This window comes from Salmo salar, chromosome ssa14, assembly GCF_905237065.1.
Source record: "Salmo salar chromosome ssa14, Ssal_v3.1, whole genome shotgun sequence".
NCBI lineage: Eukaryota > Metazoa > Chordata > Actinopteri > Salmoniformes > Salmonidae > Salmo > Salmo salar.
Window position 1 is genome coordinate 56130021 of NC_059455.1, and position 26817 is coordinate 56156837.

The 26817-nt window shown below is 40.7% G+C and overlaps 1 protein-coding gene across 2 annotated transcripts in view; it reads right to left on the reverse strand.

Annotated features, from left to right (window-relative positions):
* LOC106569767 (protein argonaute-3) overlaps positions 1-26817 on the reverse strand; it is a 42803-nt gene that overhangs the window by 14386 nt on the left and 1600 nt on the right. Inside the window, exons 2-11 of one of the 2 annotated variants that reach the window (XM_014141361.2) lie at positions 5942-6113; positions 5618-5738; positions 5273-5481; positions 4793-4929; positions 3099-3233; positions 2650-2737; positions 2309-2456; positions 1943-2062; positions 1515-1658; positions 884-1017 (exon numbers count right to left, since the gene is read on the reverse strand). In XM_014141361.2, coding sequence (XP_013996836.1) covers positions 884-1017; positions 1515-1658; positions 1943-2062; positions 2309-2456; positions 2650-2737; positions 3099-3233; positions 4793-4929; positions 5273-5481; positions 5618-5738; positions 5942-6113 — 1408 coding nt within the window. Of the gene's footprint in view, positions 1-883; positions 1051-1514; positions 1659-1942; positions 2063-2308; positions 2457-2649; positions 2738-3098; positions 3234-4792; positions 4930-5272; positions 5482-5617; positions 5739-5941; positions 6114-26817 lie in introns of both variants that reach the window. The other variant, XM_014141360.2, reaches the window with a different exon arrangement.

Below are 26817 nucleotides of genomic sequence, written 5' to 3' on the forward strand. Positions count from 1 at the left end.
TTTAAAGGTAATACAACACATCAGGTATCCACTTCCTGTCAGAAAATGTCTCAGGGTTTTGCCTGCCAAATGAGTTCTGTTATACTCACAGACACCATTCAAACAGTTTTAGAAACTTTAGAGTGTTTTCTATCCATATATAATAAGTATATGCATATTCTAGTTACTGGGTAGGATTAGTAACCAGATTAAATCGGGTACATTTTTTTTATCCAGACGTGCAAATACTGCCCCCTAGCCCTAACAGGTTAACTAGGCAAGTCAGTTAAGAACAAATTCTTATTTTCAATGACGGCCTAGGAACAGTGGGTTAACTGCCTTGTTCAGGGGCAGAACAACAGATTTTTACCTTGTCAGCTCGGGGACTCGAACTTGCAACCTTCCGGTTACTAGTCCAACGCTCTAACACTAGGCTACCTGCCACCCCATATGTGGGAACTCCTTCAAGACGGTTGGAAAAGCATTCCTCACAAAGCTGGTTGAGAGAATGCCAAGAGTGTGCAAAGCTGTTATCAAGGCAAAGGGTGGCTACATTGAAGAATCTAAAATATATTTTTATTTAACACTTTTTTGGTTACTACATGATTCCATGTGTGTTATTTCATAGCTTGTCTTCACTATTATTCTACAATGTAGAAAATAGTAAAAATAAAGAAAAACCTTTGAATGAGTAGGTGTGCCCAAACTTTTGACTGGTACTGTTAGTGTTGCAGAAACCAACCAAAAGAAACTAAGAAATTTGATATAACATAATAGATATGCTAATAATGCTATATTTTTGTTGATTATAATGTTATTGCATTGGATTGAGTATTTATCTGTTGAAAAAGAGACCTGTGTGTGTGTTTATGATGTATGTATGTATAAGACAGACAGCACTCACTTGAGGATCTCCTCACGACACTGCCTCTGTGTGGCAAAGCAAGCGATGGCCCACATCTTGATCTCCACCCCGGTGTGGAACTGTTTGCCCCTCATGTCCCACACGCCGTGGCTGGGCGTGGCCACTGTGCGGTTCTGCAATGACACCGCAGGGTTCATCTGCTGGGACTGCCACCCACACACACATACAGACATAGACAGAAAGGTGGAGAGACCAATTGGTTCTAAAAGATTGAGAAAATGTTGTTTGTATTTTCTTCGAAATGGTCATTTAATGAATCTAAAAACATTGCCATGCCATTCGTCATAGCCTTCACACAAGTAAAGTAGTAATCATTATTTTCAGAGACAAAAAACAGAGGTGGGTGAAAGAGAGAGGGTGGTAGAGATTGACAATTGGCGGCAGGTAGCCTAGCAGTTAAGAGCGTTGGACCAGTAACTGACTAGGTGAAAAATCTTTCTATGTCCTCTTGAGCAAGACACTTAACCCTAATTGCTCTGGATAAGAGCGTCTGCTGAATGACGTAAATGTCAAAAGTGACTAAATGAAAGAGCCAGGGGCAAGAAAGAGACAGACAGGGAAGCTAAATCACAGAGACATGCGGATGAATGATGATTTAAAGGGTAGGTACCATGAAGTGTTCCAAGCTTGCCCTGCCGCCGTACTGCAGCCCAGGGGCCGGCAGCACACGGCCCGTCACCTGAGCCATCTCGTCACGCACGCGGAACTGAAACTCCTGGACGAACGGGTCCGCCTCATAGTTCGCACTCCGCACCTGGATACAGAGTCGGAGTAAATGAGAGAAGAGGAGGATAGAGGGGTAGGATGGAGGGAGGGGTAGTAACAAAACAATAAATTATTAGTTTGGAGGAGATGATAACTTAAGCAGGTGCATCACATTGGTGGTGGATGAGATGAGTTTCCCTCTTACTACAGTATGTAAGTGCTTTGAGTATCTGGAAAAGTGCTATATTAATTAGTAAGATTAATTATAAAGACATGTCACTCAGTAGTCACAATACCTCCCAGTCATTGGAGGGTGCTATAGACAGTACTCACCAGCCTGCTGATCTCCTCCTGTCGGTCTGGGGCAGAGCGGGCCGTGGCTTTGATCATGGTGGACGTCTGGTTATCAGTGAGTTTTTTAATACAGCGCTGGCCAGCTACTATGTTGCACACCTGCAAGGAGACACATAGGAATGTGAGTTAAAGTAATTTAATACAGTAGAGAGAGCAGAACTGGTACAGTTTTATGCTTAGGTCCCTGAGTTGATCCTGACCACATGAAAGACAATAACTCAGGGCTCTACTTATGCTGACTAAGATCACGGCTGCTGAGAGCAAACTCCCATAAACAAAGCAATAATGCACATAATCAAAGAGGTTGATAATTGGTTAAAAGTACAAAGAGCCAGTAGTACTCACCTCCAGGGGCAGGTAAGTGTGTTTCTGCTCCTGGCCCACCTGTAGGCAGGGGAGGTGGGGGTACTTGAGCTGCAGGCTGTACTTCTCTCTGAAGTACTGGGCCACCGTGCGCTCCACTGTCTGACCATTCTCCAGCTGCAGGGGGAACCTGGGGGTTCGAGGAGGAGAAACATGGAGTTGATGTTTTTGTGACTTTGTGCTCATCTAGTTCTCATGTTTAACTCTTTGGGGTGGCTTCCTGGACACAGATTGCTTTTTATTCCAGGAATAAACTTAATCTCAATGGAGAATGCGTCAGAGTTAAACTACACATATCCCTGTCTCTCTGTGTAGGTACTCACGTCTGGTGGCTGGCAGGACGGCGAGTCACGTTACACACTCTGTACTTCCTCCGCATCGTCCCACAGTGGGTCACTTCAACCTTCAGACCTGGACACAACGAAGGAAGAAGGGGAATATGTGTGAGAAGAACTATCCAACTATAATTATATAGTTTGAGGGGCTTCTAATGCCCAATGCAAACACATTCTCATGTGGTATGTTCAATTGAAAGTCATCATGGATTACAGAAATCATGTATTACAGACAGTCGTCTACTGTGTACAATTTGGTAGGTAGTAAAACAATTCAGCAATACAGAAATAGTAGTGAGTTGCAATACCAATATCCTTACAACCAAAACAAAGTTAAAATGACAAAAACATTAGCCCTGGAGTTCAACAGTGATGCAAGGAGTCTAGCAGTGTTAGCATTCCTGAACCTGGGGTGGTGGGGACGTCACTCTGCATACCTTTGATCTCTTTGGTGAACTTGACCCTGTGGGAGTCAGTGAGGGGCCGGGGCTGCTCATCTATGTTGTGGATGTCCAGGACCTCGCACATGAACTGGATCACTGGCTGGGCCTTGTAGAACGCCGTGGCTGATACTATAGATGAGAAGTGGTCAAATTAAAATAAGTTACTTCAATGCGGAAGGATCCAAGTTATGATAGTCTACAACCAAATCCAAATAGAGTTAGAATAGGTCAATTCGAAATCAGGGACTTCAATGTAGCTAAGGAACCCAAATCTGATAGCTTACAACCAAAGAAAAAATGTGAGGGATAGGCTGAATTCTATACCAATTGGACTAATCAAAGACATGACTGAGTCAACACGATGCAACTCAGACACTTCCACGCTGCCTCCGTGCTGTTTGTTGCTACTTGGCAGAAGCCAAACATTTTACTTTTAATAACGATGAAATCAAACTCTGTATTTAACAAATTTACTAACGTCTTAGTTTTGTCCTCACTCAACTTTTTTCATCCAAGTTTTCCGCCCCGGACACTTTATCTGGACATGGATCTGTAAGACCTCCACCAGCCGAAAAAGCTCAGTAAAATGACTTAAAATTGCAGTCGCTATAGACCTACTCATAATATGCAGGAGAACTATCGCCTTATGGTGAGGATAGCCAAGTTGCAAGACGCAATCGTTAGGCTAGGGCAATTCTGTGCCATCAGTAAGTACAGGTAGTAGTGTGAAATCCCCCCCCACAGTTCCCGCAGCCGGACATTTTTTTCACAGCTTCTGGAAAGAAATGCTGTCGGCATGCTTAACCGGTGTCGCTCATTCAGCAAACAGCGACTTTCAACCAGTTTTCCCCACTAAGCAGCGAGTTGGAGTCAGAGCCCGAGCATTCTCAGGTCTGTCTTCCACCAGTTACGGGGTCTGAGCCGCCGAAGCCTCCCACCATTAGCTCTGACAAATTTAAAACCCTAGTCATTGCCAGCTTAGTGGAGTCTGCCCATGGCAAAGTCATTGTAGTCAGCTCAGTTTTCCCCATCAAGACAGTGTCTGTGTCTCTCCTCTCCTGGAAGAACTGAGCCCTAGGACCATGCCTCAGGACAACCTGGCCTGATGACTCCTGGCTGTTCCCGTGCTGCTAATAGTTTCTGCTGTTCTGCCTGCGGTTATGGAACCCTGACCTGTTGTCCTGCTGTCTCAACCTCTGAATGTTCAGCTATGAAAAGCCAACTGACATTTACTCCTTCGGTTCTGACCTGTTGCACCCTCTACAACCACTGTGATTATTATTTGACCCTGCTAGCCATCTATGAACATCTTGAAGAACGATCTGGACTTAATGGCCATGTACTCCTATAATCTCCACCCCTCACAGCCTGGTTCCTCTCTAGGTTTCTTCCTAGGTTCCTGCCTTTCTAGGGTGTTTTTCCTAGCCACCGTGCTTCTACATCTGCAATGCTTGCTCGCTGGGGTTTTAGATCTGGTTTCTGTATAAGCACTTTGTGACAACTGCTGATGTAAAAAGGGCTTTAGAAATACATTTGATTGATTGAGACATCACAGACTGACAGACGCTACACAGCTACTACATCATCATCCAGACAACATGGAAGGAAACAAGTCCCTCCCAACAGTGAAGAATATATATTTTTAATCATTGTCCATGTTCCTTACAATCAAGGGAAAAGGCCCTCACCGTCAATGTTGAGCATCATCTTCCACATGGCGGGCCGCACCGACTGGTGGAAGCCGAACCACACCTCCCTACCCCCGCCCAGGGGGTGGTCGTAACCCTCTGGGGAGGAGAAGAAGGAGCGCCCCACTGGGGTGTACCTGGGGAGAAGAAAGAGAGGGTCATCTTTCACAGACAGAAAATGAATTGAATTACTCTACTAATCATGTTTTATTTAAGATATAGCTTCGAAATAATCTATACTATAGATATATAATATATACATTGTAGACTACTAGTATATTCAGGACTATAAGGGTATATAAATACATATATACTCTTAAACTGCACACCAAACAGAATAGCTTGTTCCACATCTAAAAAAAAAAACACAGCATAGAGCTTTTTATAGCAGTTCTGCAGGACGTGGACACGCCTAGGCCCTCAGACCATAGATAAATCTGTATGCCATTGCTATCCACTAGGGCGGCAGCAGTCACTCACTTCATGGAAGGCAGGTGTCGCAGCACCACATCCACAGCGTGTACAGGGTTGGTGCTGATGGGCTTGTCCAGCTCCAAGGGCTCAGGCATGGTGCGCCCCATCAGGACCTCGTGCAGCAGGTGCCAGCTGACTAGCGACACAAACTTGATGGACACTTTGAAGGGGCGATCCTTACCCCCCTCCCCTGGCAGGGTGACATCCAGATCCACCTGAGGAGAGAAATATATATATGAGCTCAAGCTACGGCAACTCAATGTATCACTAGCACACCCATCTGACATTCAACATTGTAAATTACACTAGAAATGTTATCATGTGTATCTTGTGTGCGCGCCCGCAACTCACCCCCGCTGTGGCAACTGGTAGGGGGTTGGCTGTGTAGAGGCTCCTCTTCCCATCGTAGACTGGCCTTCGGTCCCCAAAGATGGTCACCTTGAAGTGCTTCACCATGGAGTCCACCACCTCCCTACAGGGGCACCAGAGAGACAAATATATCAACTATCCAACACTGCTCCATAACCCTGGTCTTTTAAGTGGGTAAAGTGATGCAGAGTACAGTTCATGAGATCACATGAAAGATCTGCTGCCAGTTTGTGTTGGTTTGAGAATATTGATGCTGACACATGATAGGTTTGTGGGTTTGATCCAGCGCGTCGGGCAGCTGTTTACCTGTTGACGCGACGCGGGCACTTCTCGGGCTTGATGTCTACTTCATAGAGGTAGACGTCCATCTTGGGGATATCCACCTGGAAGCAGTTGGCCAGTAGCTTGATAGGCTTCCCCATGGTGCCAAAGCCAGGCCTCCGTGGCACTGAGAACAGGGCCTGGGCCCCAACATCTCCTAGAGGGAGAGAGAGAGGGTGCCAGTACTCAATATAAAAACACTTATGAAAGAGGTTGTGGGGGAGGAGAAGGAAAGAAAGGGATCAAGAGAGAGTGAGTGTGACGGAGTGAGAACAAGAGCAAAATCAAACTGTAGATAGGAAGTAGTAGATAATGTGGCGAAAGGCAGGGGGCTCAAGGGGGATATAAAAAGGCTGTGAGGGTATTGTGGGATCCCACATAAGGAGGTGATGAAATAGGAGTCATGATTAGCCTAGTTTTTTTTCCTCCCCAGAGCTATTGACACTAAAGGCTACAGAGTTTTGTGGTGACATTTACCATGTTAAGGCATTGAATTATCCTAACTGACAAACACAAGCTTTGGATGAGAGTAGAGTAGGGGTGTGCCAGACACACTACGCCAATTCTACCAAAGCACTTTCACGACAGCCTCGTCAGAAACTACTCCGGTAATCATGTCACAAAACCACACACTACCACCACTCAGACGAGCCGTAAACGACCTACTCTGACACCCACACAAAAGACATGACATCCACTCAGTGTCATGAGTCATCTCTCAGAAAACATCAAATCAAAATCATGCGTAAAGAAGAATATAATAAACAGTATTATTGGCCTGAGTTAAATAGGATGTGTTCTTCACATATTGTAGACCTTAAACATAGAATTACATGTAGAACATTTATTATAGGATCTCTATGACCTCAAATTGAAAAAAAAGATGACTAGGTCTAAAGGGGAAACTAAAAAGTGAGGCTGTCCTGGTTCATAGCACTGTGTCAGGGTCAGAGAATGACCCTGCAATAAAGTGCTCCGGGATAAATTTTCCCCTACGTACAGATCTAGGATAAGCTTGCCTTTCCCCAATCCTGAACTTAACCATTAGGCCTCAAGGGGGAAATTACCCAAGATCAGCATTTAGGGGCAACTTCGCCCTACTCCCAGAAACACGGTGTAGTAGAGTGGGATTGTCTGTGATGGCGCATCCCCCAGTGTCTTATCACTCGCTCCTATGTGTCGTTTCCATGCCAACATCACCCATGTTGTTGCCACATCTCCATGGTAACACAGACCATGCTAATAAGAGGAGGGAGTCCAAGATGGCGCCACTTTGAGCGGGTGTATTTGAACGTAGGTCTCGGTAAACCAGGAAGATTATGATCAATACTCGAGGATTTCATATTTTTTGGGGGGTAAACTGACCCTTGTCTATATGAAGTAACAAGGTGATTGGAAAACACGGTGATCACACGACTACATGGGCAGAAGAAACCGAAAAGGGCAAGGCATGGCTGAAAAGATACTTATCACCTCAGATGCTAGCAGCGAGACAGAAGCATGCAGCCCACGTGAAGACTTTCCAGAACTCAAGGCAAAATACTCCTTATTCTCACTAATGCCACCTACGCAGGGTAAGAGCCCTCCAGCCAAATACAGAGCAGTCGAAAATGGTTCTACCAACCCTGACATTCTCAAAGCCATCTTTGAGAAACTGGCCATCATTGAAAAAAACAAAAAAACAGAGACTACCTCCAAATCAATAGTCTCCCTCAGCCACTGTGCAGCAACTTCTCAACCAGGTGTCAACCCAAAGCGAGAAAAAAATTTGACCATGGAAGCTGAAATACAGAAACTGCAACAGGTGAATCTCCAAATGCGACAGAATATCATCGAAGTCCAGCGCCACAGCCGGAGATGGAACCTGAAACTGCATGGGATGCGAGAAGAGGACTGGGAGAGCATACGGAGCGTTACCATTGACATCCTCAGGAAAGTAGTACCCAGGATTCGAGACAAGCTCCCGGATGTCATCGACGTGGTGCACCGCCTGGGAAAGCGAAGAGATGATGGATCTCCGCAGACAACCATCATGTGGTTCACAATGTGGGGCGGCAGGTAGCCTAATGGTTAGAGCGTTGGACTAGTAACCGGAAGGTTGCAAGATCGAATCCCCGAGCTGACAAGGCACAAATCTGTCATTCTGCCCCTGAACAGGCAGTTAACCCACCAGGTCGTCATTGAAAATAAGAATTTGTTCTTAACTGACTTGCTTAGTTAAATAAAGGTAAATAAAATAAAACAATGAATCTACAGAGATGTCGTATGGAAAGAAGTCCAGGTTTCTTGTGGAGAATAAACTATGCATCAAGGAGGCTCTCACTCCAGGAGATGCTGTTGCAATGGAAAAACTTTGGCCAATGGTTAAAAAAAAAAGCTAAAAGAGAGCATCTTTCAGTGATCCTTTTGCATTTATCGATGGAAAGAAGATCGATTGTCAGGACATCAAGTGAATGTCATGAGAGTGCTGAATGTTTTGAAGACACTGCTCAGGTATATAGCTACACTAAGTTAAAATTGATGTCCTATTCTTTCTAAGTCAAGTGAAAACATTAAGAGTTCGCTAAATGACTGAGTTAATAAGTCGACTGACATTTTTACATTCACCCCGTTTTATATCGTCAGGTTCGTAAATGAATACAGGTTCATCATATTGATCATAACTACCTCGGTTTAGGGTAGACCAGTTCTTTCTCTAAGCTCAGGTTTCCTTATTAGCTACCTAGCTTACTAGTTCAACTAGTTATTCTTTTCACTAAACTGTATTTGTCTTATTTTATTTTTGTCAGGTTATGCAACGTTTTGAATTCAATGCACTAAATATTGTCTCTCTAATGCCAAGGGTTTACGAAACATAATTAAAAGAAAATCACTTTTTATTTTGTAAACACTAATGCGGATTTCGTTCTACTACAGGAGAATTGTGATTCAGATTCTAGTTTTTGGAAATCACAATGGGGAAATACTGTTTAAAGTCACGGGTCTAACCACTCAGCTGGTACTATGATACTGCTTTATAAGTTTAGAGGTGATATTTCAGAGTCTTATATGTCCAAAGATGGGAGATGGGTTAGATTAATCTCAAAACTAGATAATGCTTGTTTTATTATATGTAATGTACAGTTGAAGTCGGAACTTTACATACACTTAGGTTGGAGTCATTAAAACTCGTTTTTCAACCACTCCACAAATTTCTTGTTAACAAACTTTAGTTTTGGCAAGTCGTTTGTGCATGACAAGTCATTTTTCCAACAGTTGTTTGCAGACAAATTATTTCACTTATAATTTACTGTATCACAATTCTAGTAGGTCAGAAGTTTACATACACTAAGTTGACTGTGCTTTTAAACAGCTTGGAAAATTCCAGAAAATTATGTCATGACTTTAGAAGCTTCTGATAGGCTAATTGACATCATTTGAGTCAATTGGAGGTGTACCTGTGGATGTATTTCAAGGCCTACCTTCAAACTCAGTGTCTCTTTGCTTGACATCATGGGAAAATGAAAAGAAATCAGCCAAGACCTCAGAAAAATAATCGTATACGTCCACAAGTCTGGTTCATCCTTGGGAACAATTTCCAAATGCCTGAAGGTACCACGTTCATCTGTACAAACAATAGTACGCAAGTATAAACACCATGGGACCACGCAGCCGTCATACCGCTCAGGAAGGAGATGCGTTCTGTCTCCTAGAGATGAACGTACTTTGGTGCCAAAAGTGCAAATCAATCCCAGAACAACAGCAAAGGACCTTGTGAAGATGCTGGAGGAAACAGGTACAAAGGTATCTATATCCACAGTAAAAACAAGTCCTATATCGACATAACCTGAGAGGCCGCTCAGCAAGGAAGAAGCCACTGCTCCAAAACCGCCATGAAAAAGCCAGACTACGGTTTACTGCACATGGGGACAAAGATCTTACTTTTTGGAGAAATGTCCTCGGGTCTGATGAAACAAAAATAGAACTGTTTGGCCATAACACCCATCGTTGTGTTTGGAGGGAAAAGGGGGACGCTTGCAAGCCGAAGAACACCATTCCAACTATGAAGCACGGGGGTGGCAGTATTATGTTGTCGGGGTGCTTTGCTGCAGGAAGGACTGGTGCATTTCACAAAATAGATGGCATCGTGATGAAGGAAAATTGTGGATATATTGAAGCCAACATCTCAAGACATCAGTCAGGAAGTTAAAGTTTTGTCGCAAATGAGTCTTCCAAATGGACAATGACCCCAAGCATACTTCCAAAGTTGTGGCAAAATGGCTTAAGGACAACAAAGTCAAGGTATTGGAGTGGCCATCACAAAGCCCTGACCTCAATCCTATAGAAACCTTGTTGGCAGAACTGAAAAAGTGTGCGCGAGCAAGGAGGCCTACAAACCTGACTCCAGCTCTGTTACACCAGCTCTGTCAGGAGGAATGGGCCAAAATTCACCCAACTTATTGTGGGAAGGTTGTGGAAGGCTACCCGCAACGTTTGACCCAAGTGAAACAATTTAAAGGCAACCAAATACTAATTGAGTGTACGTAAACTTCTGACCCACTGGGAATGTGATGAAAGAAATAAAAGCTGAAATAAATCACTCTTCACTATTGTTCTGACATTTCACATTCTTAAAATAAAGTGGTGATCCTAACTGACCTAAGACATTTAATCCTAGTCAAAATTACCTATCAGCAATTGTGAAAAACTGAGTTTAAATGCATTTGGCTAAGGTGTATGTAAACTTCCGACTTCAACTGTACATGGGTACAACTCTTCCTCCTCAAAACAGACTTTCTTTTTGGATCTTGCTGATAAGCTTACTGAGCTGCAAAACAAGTATACAAATGCATGGCTTATAATAGCTGGAGACTAATGAAACACCTGATAACTCTTTAGATTTCCACCTAGAATAGCTCAAAGATCTCAGAATAGTGACATCTAATTTTGCAGTAAACTGACAGTGATCAATACATGACGCTTCTTTAATACGAACTTAAATCATACACCTGGTGTAATAGGTCAATGACGAATCAGATCCAGAATTGATCTGTTTTTCATTTCTCCCCCACTTTTACAGTATGTACAAGAAGTTAATCATAAACATGCTCATGTGACTGATCATAAAATGATATCATTGAAGTTAGAATGTTCTGAAAAATCCAGTGGCATTCGAGGATACTGGAAACTTAATAATTCACTCCTAAATGATTCAGTCTTTAACAAGAGCATAAATAACTTGACCATAGACTTGTTTAACTCAAATGATTTAGAACCAAAGCATGGAAGTAACTGGGAAATATTAAAATTCAAGGTAAGATCTAGACGCCATTACACGCAGTAAGGAACTAAAGAAGCAAAAATGTTTTAAAGATGAGCTTATGAATAAATTGAATGTTTTCTTAGAAAAAAGGATACCCTTTCAGCAGAAGAAGAAACAGATTTGAATACATCTCAATTAGAACTAGATCAAATGTACATTTATTTAGCTAAAGGGGCCTTTATTAGATCTAGAGCAAAATGGGTTGAGGAGGGTGAGAAAAACACAAGCTATTTTTTGCTCTTAAAAAAAGGAACTATAAGATAAAATCTCTTTCTGCCTTGATTTTTATTTTACCTTTATTTAACTAGGCAAGTCAGTTAAGAACACATTTTTATTTTCAATGACGGCCTAGTGGGTTAACTAGTGGGTTAACTGCCTTGTTCAGGGGCAGAACGACAAATTTTTACCTTGTCAGCTCGGTGATTCGATCTCGCAACCTACCTTTCGGTTACAAGTCCAACGCTCTAACCACTAGGCTACCTCCCGCCCCTTAAATATTGGCAATACCTTGTGTAAAGACCCAAAGAATCTCTAACTTTGTGTATTCTTTCTATGAAAATCTGTATAAATCAAATTTTAATGGGATTGAATGTGAACATTTTATAAAACATGTCCATGGTCATGTTCCAATGATTTCTGATGAGTTCAAGTCCATATGTGAAGAGGAGTTTGATTGTATTGATTAGAGATGCTCTTAAATCTATGAAGGGCAAAGCACCTGGAACAGATGGTTTTTCTGTGGAATTTTATTTACCCTTTTGGGAACATTTAGAGTGACCAGTATTCAACATGTTCCAAGAATGCCTAGCTAAGGGTGAGATGATTACTACCATGAAACAAGGGGTTATTTCCTTAATACCAAATCCTGATAAAGATCCCCCTTTCATAGGTAATTGGAGACCCATTAAATTATTAAATACAGGTTAGAAATGGATAACTTTAGCATATACTAATAGACTTAATGGGCCTAAACCACCTTATTAATGAAACCCAAACTGGTTTCATGAAAGGTCGCCACATCAGCTGTAACATTAGGTTAGTTTTAGACTTGATTGATTACGCTGATTCAGTTGACTCAGAGGCTATTATTTTATTCCTCGACTTTTCTAAAGTATTTGATACAATTGAACACAAATTCCTAATACATTTGTTGTACACTTGGTAACGGGACTAACTGTCTCTTATCAATGTTTTATAAAGATATTAATAGTTCTATTATGATTAATCGTAACACATCTAAAATATTTAATATTCACCATAGTGTACGGCAGGGTTGCCCTATTTCAGCACTTATTTTAGTTGTAGAATTACTATATCTATTAACATTTTAAACAACCCTGAATTAAAAGGAATTTCAATATTTTGAAAATAAATTAAGATACATTAGCAGACGATACAGCTGTTTCTAAAAGACAAGGATAAGTTGCTTTTGCACTTAATATTATCAAATCATTCTCTTCTACTTCTGGTCTGGATCTTAAATAATGCGAAATATTGTCCCTGCATGACTCAAATTACTCAAATCTGTTGAGAATGTTGCAGTGAAAGATAATGTGAAATATTTAGGGGTGTACATGGTGAAAAACCATATTGTCCATCAACATCTCAATTTCTCTCAGAGATTAAAGAAAAAAATCCATCTTTAATAACTGGCTCCAAAGTGACCTCTATTATTGGAAGGGTTTTATTGTCCAAAGAAGAGGGTCTGTCACGTTTTGTCTACCCTGCTATCCCTATTTGTAGCTGATCAAACCAGCAAGGATATCAACAAAAACTTTATATGGAAAAATAAACGCAAACTTAAGAAGTTTGTAATATCAAACCAAAGAGCTGATGGTGGGCTTGAAGTACTAGATTTCATTGACATCAACAATACCTTTAAAGTAAACTGGATAAAAAGATGTATGCTTAGATCGGAATCTATATGGTACTTCATTCCCTGTCATATTTTATGAAATTGGGTGGTCTTCAATTTTTGTGGAAGTGCAATTATTCTCCAGCAAAATTACCTGTCACTGTCCAAATTTCATGAACAAGCCCTTTTAGCCTGGAAACTATGTCCACAACTTCTCCCCAAACAAGCCACTTCTGTGGAAAAACTATTTGAAAAAGAAGGAAATATACTCTTATAGAAAGTTCTTAGAAACATAACTTCCCAATACATTATAAAATAATTTTATTCTATATGGAAAGCAATATCTTCAGGACTTAATTAATGAAATCTCATTTGTGTTTTGGCAAACATGTCATGATAGATGCACAACTTGTTATAAGGTTTCCCCCTGCTGGATAGGAAATGTAATACATTCATAAGATAACTTTTTCACTCCAAGAACAAGATCTCCTAGAGGGAAATTATTCTGGATATTACTGAAATTGAATGGAAGAAAGCTTGGTTGCTCCCTCACCCATTTTGTAGGTCAAATAAAGTAAAAAGAAATTCACTTTAAAATCCTGCACAAAATATATCCTTGCAATAACTTGTTTAAATTCATGGATTTAGAGGACATAAGCCTTTTCTGTGATAAAGGAGAAACTATTATACACCTTTTATGTGTGTGACTCTGAAGTTATTTTGGAGCAAGTATTTACAATTTTTATTTAATCAATAAGACCTGTGTATTTACAATGACAGATGTAAAATGTTTTTATTCAAATGAAAACAAAACCACTGAATTAGTCATTAATTTCTTAATTCTCGCTGGTAAATTGTATATACAGAAAAACAAATATTTGAAATCCAATATCTAATTAAATCTCCAGAATTAGTCAATTACAAAAAAAAAACACTATTCTTACAACTCTATCATAAGTTTATACAACTGTAACCCCTGGCCTTTTTTCATCTTTTTTTGTTATTTTCTTTAAGGAACTTTAACTTTTGAAAATAAATATTTCATTTTTTCAGTTTTAATGCTATTTTATGTTTATTCAGAAAAAAATACAGGTAGTGATGTCTTATGTTTGTATTGTAATTTGAAATGTTACATACAAAAAGGAAAAACAGACAAAAACACATACCGATCTCATCAAGGGTCTAGCTTAGCTTACCTGTGGAAAGATCAAAGGAAGATGGTCTAATAGTATGTTGGAAAATGAATAGTGTCAGCCAGGAACAGAAATAGCCTATACGCTCAAACCTTAACTTATACACTGACTGCACAACTACTGAACCTAAACCTACCAAGAAACAACGAAGTGTACAAGAGTGGGCAGCAATGGAGGTGTGGACGGCTAACTGCCTCTTCTTTCTCCTCCCCTTCCCTTTATAGTTAGCCTACAAGTCTACCCACAGAGCTCTGGATCCTGGGCTCTGTTGGCTTACACATATAAAACACCATGTGAAAGCTGTAGGCTTTCATCATAGTGAGTCTGCCAGTTGTTTTCAGCCAGGTACAGGCACTCGGCAGCTTTGCCCAAGATGTACTCTGAAGGAGCCTACCATTACTCCTTTAGCTCCAAGGGCCTTACAGTGCCTTCAGAAAGTATTCATACCCCTTGACTTATTCCACTTTGTGTTACAGCTTGAATTCAAATTAGATTTTATATATTTTTTTCCTCACCCATTTACATACAATACCCTATAATGGCAAGTGAAAACATGGTGTTTTTAGAAATGTGTTCAAATGTATTGAAAATGAAATACAGAAATATCAAATTTACTTAAGTATTCACACCCCTGAGTCAATCAATACATGTTAGAATCACGATTACAGCTGCGAGTCTTTCTGGGTAAGTCTAAGAGCTTTGCACACCTGGATTGTATAATATTTGCAAATTATTATTTACAAAAATTCTTCAAGCTCTGTCAAGCTGATTGTTGATCAATGCTAGACAACCATTTAAGTCTTGCCATATATTTTCAAGAAGATTTAAGCCAAAACTAAACTAACTAGTCAAATCAGGAACATTCAATGTCGTCTTGGTAAGCAACTCCAGTGTATATTTGGCTTTGTGTTTTAGGTTATGGTCCTGCTGAAAAAGTGAATGTGTCTCCCAGTGTCTGTTGGAAAGCAGACAACCAGGTTTTCGCCTGTACTTAGCTCTATTCTGTTTTTTTTAAATCCTAAAAACACTCCCTAGTCCTTGCCGATGACAAGCATACCCATAACATGACGCAGCCACCACCATGCTTGAAAATATGAAGAGTGGTACTCAGTGATGTGTTGGATTTGCAGTTTTACTTTAGTGCCTTATTGCAAACAGGTTGCATATTTTGGAATATAATTTCTGTACAGGCTTCCTTCTTTTCACTTTCATTTAGGTTAGTATTGTGGAATAACTACAATGTTGTTGATCCATCCTCAGTTCTCCTATCATAGCCACTAAACTCTGTTCCTGTTTTAAAGTCACCATTTGGCCTCATGTTGAAATCCCTGAGCGGTCTCCGTCCTTTCTGGCAACCGAGTTAAGGAGGACGCCTGTATCTTTGTAGTGACTGGGTGTATTGCTGCACCATCCAACAGCATACTTAATTACTTCACCATTCTCAAAGGGATAGTCAACGTATGCTTTAAAAAAAAGAAAAAAAAAGGAAAAAAAAAAGACTCATCTACCAAGGTGCCCTTCTTTGCAAGGCATTGGAAAACCTCCCTGGTCTTTGTGGTTGAATCTGTGTTTGAAATTCACTGCGACTGAGGGACCTTATAATGTTCATGTTAAACACTATTGTTGCACACGGAGTGAGTCCATGCAACTTATTATGTGACTCATTAATCAAATGTTTACTCCTAAACTTATTTAGGCTTTCCATAACAAAGTGGTTGAATATATATTGACATTTTAGCTTTTCATTTTTACATTTGTAAAAAATGTCTTCAAACATAATTCCACTTTGACATTATGGAGTATTGTGCATAGGCCAGTGACACAACATTTTAATTTCATCCATTTAAATTCAGGCTGTAAAAACTATATGTGGGGGGAAAAAAAGGGGTGTGAATACTTTGGTGGACTGGCTCTGGCATCCAAAACAGCCAAATATTCCATCCACATGTGGATCGATTCTCAATTGCAATACGATTCTAGAAACATAAAGCCGCTTACTTTCATATCACATCAAAATAACTTCACAAATGTTTAACCAGCTTTATCACAGTTGCAGCCAACAGTATTTTTCAGTGACACCTTCTGGCGGCCACAGGTGTTCAGAGCATGCTAGATAGCTAATGAGCACAGCTGGTCCCTCGGTCTTCCGTACACCCTTGCTGTAACATGGAGATTTGGCCCTGTGGGAACACTAATCCTAGAAAGGTGTATATCAAGTTAACCTTTATGTCATTTTATTCTTGCTGATATAAAAGGTCCTTATGCATCCAAAACCATACCACAAGCAATGCGTGTTAATGTTCAGACCGAGCGTCGGGCCTCTTAACAAAACTCCCTTGTACAGAAGACGCCTTTGTCCAATGGCTCTTACGTGTAAAGTAATGGAACTGAGAGTCATGATCAAGAGCTATCGGCAGCTGTATCCTACCTTTGGCTCCTCTCTCAAGCCACATTAACACACGTCATTTGGTGTGTGCAAAATGTATTATTTTTTCCCCCTAAAAACACAACAGTGTCCTTTGGAGGAACTAGGCAATTTTATTTACCTATTCATAATTTATCTACCAGGCCTCAATTAAGACACCAAATACAGATTAAAGTTGAACTATGCAGATATCGCTCCACCATTTCATGGTTGCTAAAATTCTAATAGCCTAATTCAGTTGTTACAAGACAAGCAATTATAGTGTAGAGAAATACATTTGTGAAATATATTTTCCATAACCAAAAATACTGTATTTTCAGCTGTTTGAAGGTGTAAATAAAAAGGCAAAAATTAAACTTAAGAATGGGAAGTATAAAAATAGCACACATAGAACAGATCTACCGCTTCTTAGATTTGCTTTCGATGAGAACGACAGCACTATAACTCACATTTCTATGCGAATTTGGTCAGGTCGCCCAAAACGTTGCAGCTTTAAGATTTGATGTTAAACTGATAGAATAAGGTGGACCCTAATAACCTAATGACATGGCCTCTTGATTCCCATAGTCTTATAAGCAGACATCCTGTTCTTCGGAAAACATGCCGATCCACCAGACTGTGTTGAATGAGTGCTAAGAAAGCAGACAGCACAAATCATATCCATCTCCAATCATGGTTGGTTTCAATGTTAACAGCTCAAAAGTATGCCAACAACCATTACTCTCAAAGCAGCTGCCCATAGGTTATAGTTAACTGACTTTGTGGCTGATCTGATTATTGGGCGAGGCTACAGTGAGCACCATTCAATAACTTCTGACACCAGATGGTGTGGAAGGCAGGCAGGCAACCTCCAAACAGCCAACCACACACACAGCCAGCCAGTCTCTCACGGGTTCCAGATGATGAGGCACACCTGATGGGCATTCCACCTGCCTATGACAACCGTCTGCAAAACGAGTGAGACTGGTGTGCACATGGCGTTTACCAACCGGCTAAGCTAACATAGCAGGCGTAAATGAAAACCCTGAAACTATACTTAAAAAAACAATCATTTCAAATAATTTACTGAGTTACAGTTCTTATAAGGAAATCATTCAATTTAAATAAATTCCTGGATTTTTCATGGCTGGGCAGGGGTGCAGCCATGGGTGGCTCTTGGAGGGCATGTTCAGTGTACTGGTCTTGACGAGAAGAGAGAAAAAAAACTAACAAAAACGCTGTCTTAGGAGGTTTTCTACTACACTGTTCAACCAATCGAGTAAATGTGGAGAAGGAGTTAAGATGGAGTGTCATCTTGTTTATGTCCAAAAGCGGAAGTCACGTCACAGGCTCTCTTTCCATTTCCCCTGAAAACCTGAACATCCGGTTGATGCAATAGGGTCCAGCTGCAATGTCATCTCTCAGAGCAGTCATCCCTCAGGTCTCTATGCTGCCACCTACTGATATGTCATCTCTTAGTGGAGTGCATCTCTCAGGAAAAGTGGGGGTGTGAAAAGAACCATATAAAGGAGAAGTGGGGGTTTTCAAGGAGTCTTATCACTAGAAGCGCTGACTCAATAACTGTCAAAAGCGAAGAAACCTTTTTGAAACCAGACAGCTGTCAGTAGTGGGTCTGCTACGATAATTTCATCACTGGTAAGTCAAGTCTGATCGATTTTGGATTTAGTTTAGCTTTTATGCTAAACAGGTGTTAACAACAACACTAAGTTAGCCAAAATTAGCTAGCTACTGTAGACACTTGTAGTCAAGCAATTAGAATGTGTCACGTGAGTTAAGTTTTGGGAAAGCTATTTCTCAGCATAAAAATGCACCTTTATAACAAAAGGATTGCATGCCTCCATCATCACATTTACAGACAAATCTAAGCCTACTATTCCAAATGTTATGAGTAAATTTGATTTTGATCATTTAGGCTATTATTAATAAGCACATAGTGACATAGATTTATATGCTATATCAGAGATGTTTCCTTTGCACAGGAAAAATGTGTCCTTTGATAAACATTTCATGCAATTCTACTACACTTTATATGACTGGAGAAATTAGCAAAATCTTCACTGCGACGATAGCCCAGGCCTACTCTACTGACAACAGATCATTAATCGATCACTACTCTGGATTAGAGGTCGACCGATTAAATCGGAATGGCCGATTAATTGGGGCCGATTTCGAGTTTTCATAACAAATCGGTAATTGGTATTTTTGGCCACTGATTTGCCAATTAAAAAAAATAATAATAATTGTACACCTCTATTTAACTAGGCACGTGAGATTAAGAACACATTCTTATTTTCAATGACGGCCTAGAAACGGGGGTTAACTGCCTTGTTCAGGGGGATTCGTTTTTGCAACCTTCCGGTTACTAGTCCAACGCTCTAACCACCTGCCTTACATTGTACTTCACGAGGAGCCTGCGTGGCAGGCTGACTACCTGTTACGCGAGGGCAGCAAGAAGCCAAGGTAAGTTGCTAGCTAGCATTAAACTTATCTTATAAAAAATTATCAAATCTTAACATAATCACTAGTTAAACTAGTAATATCATCAACCATGTGTACTTATCTAACGTGTCCTGCGTTGCATATAATCGATGCGGTGCCTGTTAATTTCTCATCGAATCACAGCCTACTTCGACAAACGGGTGATGATTTAACAAGCGCATTTGCGAAAAAAGCACTGTCGTTGCACCAATGTACCTAACCATGAACATCAATGACTTTCTTTAAAATCAATACACAAGTATACATTTTTAAATCTGCATATTTAGTTAATATTGCCTGCTAACATGAAATTATGTCAGTTCTCTTGCATTCATTGCACGCAGAGTCAGGGTATATGCAACAGTTTGGGCCGCCTGGCTCGTTGCGAACAAATTAGCCAGAATTTTACGTAATTCTGACATAACATTGAAGGTTGTGCAATGTAACAGGAATATTTAGACTTAGGGATGCCACCCGTTAGATAAAATACGGAACAGTTCCGTATTTCACTGAAAGAAAAAATGTTTTGTTTTTCGAGATGATAGTTTCCGGATTCGACCATATTAATGACCTAAGGCCCGTATTTGTGTGTGTTTATTATGTTATAATTAAGTCTATGATTTGATAGAGCAATCTGACTGAGCGGTGGTAGGCACCAGCAGGTTCGTAAGCATTCATTCAAACAGCACTTTCGTGCGTTTTGCCAGCAGCTCTTCGTAACGCATTGCGCTGTTTATGACTTCAAGCCTATCAACTCCCGAGATTAGGCTGGTGTAACCAATGTGAAATGGCTAGCTAGTTAGCGGGGTGCGCGCTAATAGTGTTTCAAACGTCACTCGAGACTTGGAGTAGTTGTTCCCCTTGCTCTGCATGGGTAATGCTGCTTCGAGGGTGGCTGTTGTCGATGTGTTCCTGGTTCGAGCCCAGGTAGGAGCGAGGAGAGGGACGGAAGCTATACTGTTACACTGGCAATACTAAAGTGCCTATAAGAACATCCAATAGTCAAAGGTAAATTAAATACAAATCGTATAGAGAGAAATAGTCCTATAATAACTACAACCTAAAACTTCTTACCTGGGAATATTGAAGACTCATGTTAAAAGGAACCACCAACTTTCATATGTTCTCATGTTCTGAGCAAAGCACTTAAACGTTAGCTTTCTTACATGGCACATATTGCACTTTTACATTCTTCTCCAACACTTTGTTTTTGCATTATTTAAACCAAATTGAACATGTTTCATTATTTATTTGAGGCTAAATTGATTTTATTGATGTATTATATTAAGTTAAAATAAGTGTTCATTCAGTATTGTTGTAATTGTCATATACACACACACACACACACACACACACACACACACACACACACACACACACACACATATATATATATATACATATATATTTTTATAAAAAAATAATAAAATCAGCCGATTAATCGGTATCGGCTTTTTTGGCCCTCCAATAAATCGGTATCGGCGTTGAAAAATCATAAATCGGTCGACCTCTACTCTGGATGGTTCTGACCTAGAATATGTGGACAACTACAAATACCTAGGTGTTTGGTTAGACTGTAAACTCTCCTTCCAGACTCACATTAAGCATCTCCAATCCAAAATGAAATCTAGAATCAGCTTTCTATTTCGCAACAAATCCTCCTTCACGCATTCTGCCAAACATACCCTCGTAAAACTGACTATCCTACCGATTCTTGACTTCGGCGATGTTATTTACAAAATAGCCTCTAACACTCTACTCAGCAAACTGGATGTAGTCTATCACAGTGCCATTAGTTTTGTCACCAAAGCCCCATATACTACCCACCACTGCGACCTGTATGCTCTTGTTGGCTGGCCCTCACTAGATATCTGTCGCCAAACCCACTGGCTCCAGGTCATCTATAAGTCTTTGCTAGGTAAAGCCCCGCCTTATCTCAGCTCACTGGTCACCATAGCAACACCCACCCGTAGCACACGCTCCAGCAGGTATCTTGCACTGGTCATCCCCAAAGCCAACACTTGCTTTGGCCGCCTTCCCTTCCAGTTCTCTGCTGCCAATGACTGGAATGAATTGCAAAACATTTATTTTTATTTTTATTCTTTTTTTTTATCACTGAAGCTGGAGTCTTATATCTCCCTCTCTAACTTTAAGCATCAGCTGTCAGAGCAGCTTACCGATCACTGTACCTGTACACAGCCAATCTGTAAATAGCACACCCAACTACCTCATCCCCATATTATTACATACCCTCTTGCTTCTTTGCACCCCAGTATCTCTACTTGCACATCATCTGCACATCTATCACTCCAGTATTAATGCTAAATTGTAATTATTTCACCTCTATGGCCTATTTATTGCCTACCTCCCTACATTTGCACACACTACATAGATTTTTCTATTTTATTGTGTTATTGACTGTACGTTTGTTTATGTGTAACTCTGTGTTGTTGTTTTTGGTCGCACTGCTTTGCTTTATCTTGGCCAGGTCGCAGTTGTAAATGAGAAGTTGTTCTAAACTTTGCTACCTGGTTAAATAAAGGTGAAATAAAAATGACTGTCTTGAATGCAACCATGTAACCTAGGCCTATGAAAAAAGGGGTCCTGGCTAAAAGGGATCCAGCTTTTGTCAAAATTGTTTTTGCATTTTAGCTAAACATAACCCTTTTCCTAAACTTTTTCTCCTAACCTGCTGCCTAAATTCTCCTAATCTGCTACGAAGTGTCAAATATGACGTTCATTTTACAAAAGCTGGATCCCTTCTAGACATAGCCATGAAAAGGAGACACAAATTGTACAATATGACATCTGTATAGCCTGGAGGACAGTATTGTCCCAGAAAAATTGTGGTTATCATATATTAATATGGTAATTTGTTGAACTTTATTCATAAGATGGAAAATGTATGGACATTATAGCATAGGACAAAGGCCTCAATGGGATGGGACAACCTGCTGTGTTGACAATTGGTTGTTCAAGCCCAACAATATATTCTACTTTCTTGCCATTTGTACTGTTGTCGGTGCCCAATAATGTTTGTACCATGTTTTGTGCTGCTACCATGTTGTGTTGCTGCCCTGCTATGTTGTCGTCTTAGGTCTATCTTTATGTAGTGTTGTGTGGTCTGTCTTGTCGTGATGTGTGTTTTGTCCTATATTTTATTTCTTAATCCCAGCCCCGTCCCCGCAGGAGTCCTTTTCCCTTTTGGTAGGCCGTCATTGTAAATAAGAATGTGTTCTTAATTGACTTGCCTAGTTAAATAAAAATATAGAATCTTTATATATGGACTCTAAAACACCTGAATGAATTAAAAACACAAACAATTGCACTGACATTATAGTTGGCCTGAAGTTGTGATATTCTAGCATCAGGTGTGCTTTTCATTTGTTTATGTACTACTGTAGGTTCAGCAGCTAACCTTTATCAAGACACCCATGTCGACTGGATTCCCACTGTGAAGATGTGCAGTGCTACAGCAGCATCAGTTTCTATTACTTTGTCCTTTTCTAGATATGAAAGGAGACATCCCTCCAATTATACGAGATGGTTGTTACATGCTGTCCTTTGGTCAATCTGAACGAGTCGGTTGTGCCATTTGAGTAGAGCACCTTTACCTTGTCGTCAGGACAAAAGTGCCCCCTTAAACCGTATGAATATCTAAAATATAATTTGGAACATGTAAAAGGCTATTGTTTATGATATTGTAAACATACTGTACTTTAATTATAGCGAATATTATTGTATGGGTGAAAGAAAATCATTGTCATCTCTGCTTTGCCTAGCCCCATAAAACACATTTAGCATTGACAATGTAATTGTTGTAGTTCTCACCTCTAAGTGCCACTCAAATCTTTTTGGAGAAAAGTATCTGGCATTGAACTTGGTAGTAGTAATTGTGTGTATGTTTTAGGCTAAGGATCTTATCTCCTGCTTTCAGACATTTCACCACCTAGATTACAAGGGTTGGATTTTTTTTTAAACCAAAAATGTAATATCAGTACATGGCGTACAAAGTCTAGTAGAATGATTAGCCACATATACAGTGAGGGGGAAAAAGTATTTGATCCCCTGCTGATTTTGTATGTTTGCCCACTGACAAAGAAATGATCAGTCTATAATTTTAATGGTAGGTTTATTTGAATAGTGAGAGACAGAATAACAACAAAAAATCCAGAAAAACGCATGTCAAAAATGTTATAAATTGATTTGCATCTTAATGAGGGAAATAAGTATTTGACCCCTCTGCAAAACATGACTTAGGGTGGAAAAACCCTTGTTGGCAATCACAGAGGTCAGACGTTTCTTGTAGTTGGCCACCAGGTTTGCACACATCTCAGGAGGGATTTTGTCCCACTCCTCTTTGTAGATCTTCTCCAAGTCATTAAGGTTTCGAGGCTGACGTTTGGCAACTCGAACCTTCAGCTCCCTCCACAGATTTTCTATGGGATTAAGGTCTGGAGACTGGCTAGGCCACTCCAGGGCCTTAATGTGCTTCTTCTTGAGCCACTCCTTTGTTGCCTTGGCTGTGTGTTTTGGGTCATTGTCATGCTGGAATACCCATCCACGACCCATTTTCAATGCCCTGGCTGAGGGAAGGAGGTTCTCACCCAAGATTTGACGGTACATGGCCCCGTCCATCGTCCCTTTGATGCGGTGAAGTTGTCCTGTCCCCTTAGCAGAAAAACACCCCCAAAGCATAATGTTTCCACCTCCATGTTTGACAGTGGGGATGATGTTATTGGGGTCATAGGCAGCATTCCTCCTCCTCCAAACATGGCGAGCTGAGTTGATGCCAAAGAGCTCCATTTTGGTCTCATCTGACCACAACACTTTCACCCAGTTGTCCTCTGAATCATTCAGATGTTCATTGGCAAACTTCAGACAGGCATGTATATGTGCTTTTTTGAGCAGGGGGACCTTGCGGGCGCTGCAGGATTTCAGTCCTTCACGGCGTAGTGTGTTACCAATTGTTTTCTTGGTGACTATGGTCCCAGCTGCCTTGAGATCCTCCCGTGTAGTTCTGGGCTGATTCCTCACCGTTCTCATGATAATTGCAACTCCACGAGGTGAGATCTTGCATGGAGCCCCAGGCCGAGGGATATTGACAGTTCTTTTGTGTTTTTCCCATTTGCGAATAATCGCACCAACTGTTGTCACCTTCTCACCAAGCTGCTTGGCGATGGTCTTGTAGCCCATTCCAGCCTTGTGTAGGTCTACAATCTTGTCCCTGACATCCTTGGAGAGCTCTTTGGTCTTGGCCATGGTGGAGAGTTTGGAATCTGATTGATTGCTCCTGTGGACAGGTGTCTTTTATACAGGTAACAAACTGAGATTAGGAGCACTCCCTTTAAGAGTGTGCTCCTAATCTCAGCTCGTTACCTGTACAAAAGACACCTGGGAGCCAGAAACCTTTCTGATTGAGAGGGGGTCACATACTTATTTCCCTCATTAAGATGCAAATCAATTTATAACATTTTTGACATGCGTTTTTCTGGATTTTTTTGTTATTCGGTCTCTCACTGTTCAAATAAACCTACCATTAAAATTATAGACTGATCATTTCTTTGTCAGTGGGCAAACGTACAAAATCAGCAGGGGATCAAATACTTTTTCCCCTCACTGTACATTGTCTACTGGTATCGTTTTTAAATTAAGAACATATAGCTAAACAATATGTAAACAGTGTGGGAGTTAAGCCATTTTCTGCTTCAGATGGACAATGTCAAGGGGTGCATTGCAAACGCCCATGAGGCTTAAAGGCGCTACATGGTCAATCCGACATCTGCATTGGCCATGCAGCATTTACGCTGATACGGCCTCTGCAGAAGTCGGGGCATTCATACTTCTTGTGGAACGTGGAGCAGAGCTGTTGTGAAGGAAGTGAGTTTGTTTATAAAGGACCTGCCGCCCCCACCTACCATCAACCAATCATGTCAATGCAGAGTTATACGGAGCCCTCCACATTGTTACAAAATGAGAGGTGCACGGCGATGCGGTACAGAGCTCAAGTTAGCCTCTGCGTACCTCTGGAGGCTACACATTGCATCATATCATCCAAAAGGTGCCTCCGACCACATTTTCAGATCATGCATAAATTTGCTTTAATGCCATCATACTGTAGGCCAGTGGTTCCCAACTCTGGTCCTCGAGTACCCCACAACAGTACAGTTTTACTGTAGCAGCAAACACACTTGATTCAACTTGTCAACTAATCATCAGGCCCTCAATGAGTTGGATCAGTATGTTGTCAGGGGCTACAAAAAAAGTGCTTGCTATTGATGGGTACTCAAGGACTAGAGTTGGGAACCACTGCTGTAGGCCTTTTGGCTGCATTGGCGTTGCATGCAATTAAAAAAATGGGTTCACATGGCTGATATCCTGAAAACATTGCGGCAATCAAATAAAACTAATTGGAGAATTTATGACTAAACAGAAAGGTGATATTAATTTGAGAATACAACACAGGAAGAGACAAATTAGAGACAGATTCCCTTCCCCTCTTTATTGCTGGATTGTGATCTGTGATTAAATCAACATTGGCGCTAGTTCATCCTGAATAATAGTTAAGTTAACAATTAAAACAAGTTTAAACACTTCAAAGAATCAACACTTTAATATAATTTCAAAGTGTACAAGTAAGCTAATTCATATGTAAACGTGTAGACAGTTTAGCAACAAGTAGGCTATTATTACTAAAACCATTTCGGGGGGGGGGGGGGTGGAAATGTCAATACCAACCTCGCTCCACCCGATCCCTGTCTACTGGGTGTGCAGAGTCCATTAGTGCTGGGCTGGAACAGAAGCCTGCACACCCAGCAGAGTTGGCCTGCTCCAGTTGTAATAAGTTTATACATTGTGTGGCTTTTAAGCTAGTTTTGTTGACAACATTTGCTAACATATAATCCATGGTACACAAGGATGTACCCTTATTCTCTTGGGACCTCTTCATCTGCAGGCAAGGGTTTGACAGCTCTCTCTATCTGAAGACAGAAAACACAAAAGAAATGGGCTGCATTATACTAAAGATAGACATCCCTGAAAATTCTCTGTCCTCAGTTTTTCCTCACTAGGGACTGGAACTGGAGAAGTTTCATAGTGTTCTCCCACAAAGTTACCTGCCATATCCAGAGTAGTCTACTCTCCCTTCTCTGACAGCTGGAAGTGGTAGCTAATCCTGTCACCCTCTTCCATGGCTGTTAGTTAGCCATCTACAGTACCTAGCAACAGTACCTAGCTACAAATGCATTTGGAATTACAACAAATACGTAAAGATGGCTAACTAACTAATATGACGTTCGTAAACTGGTGATATTTAATTCACGTAGCTAGCTACATATACAGTATGTAAAGTTAGCTAGCTAACTAGCGAACATTACGTAAGCAGCTCATTTAAGTTAGCCTGCACACTAAGTTTCTGTAGCAAGCTAGCTAATAATAAATTGATCATTTTAAAAATAGATGTTTACTTACTTGAATAGGTTCTACCCCGCCTCTGTTTTCTGGGTCCTTGAAAAACAAAATAATGGGAAATCTTCCCAAAGTTCATGGTGGTTGCAAAACACAGCCAGCCATTTGGACAATTGGAGGACTGTCAAAAGACTGACATGC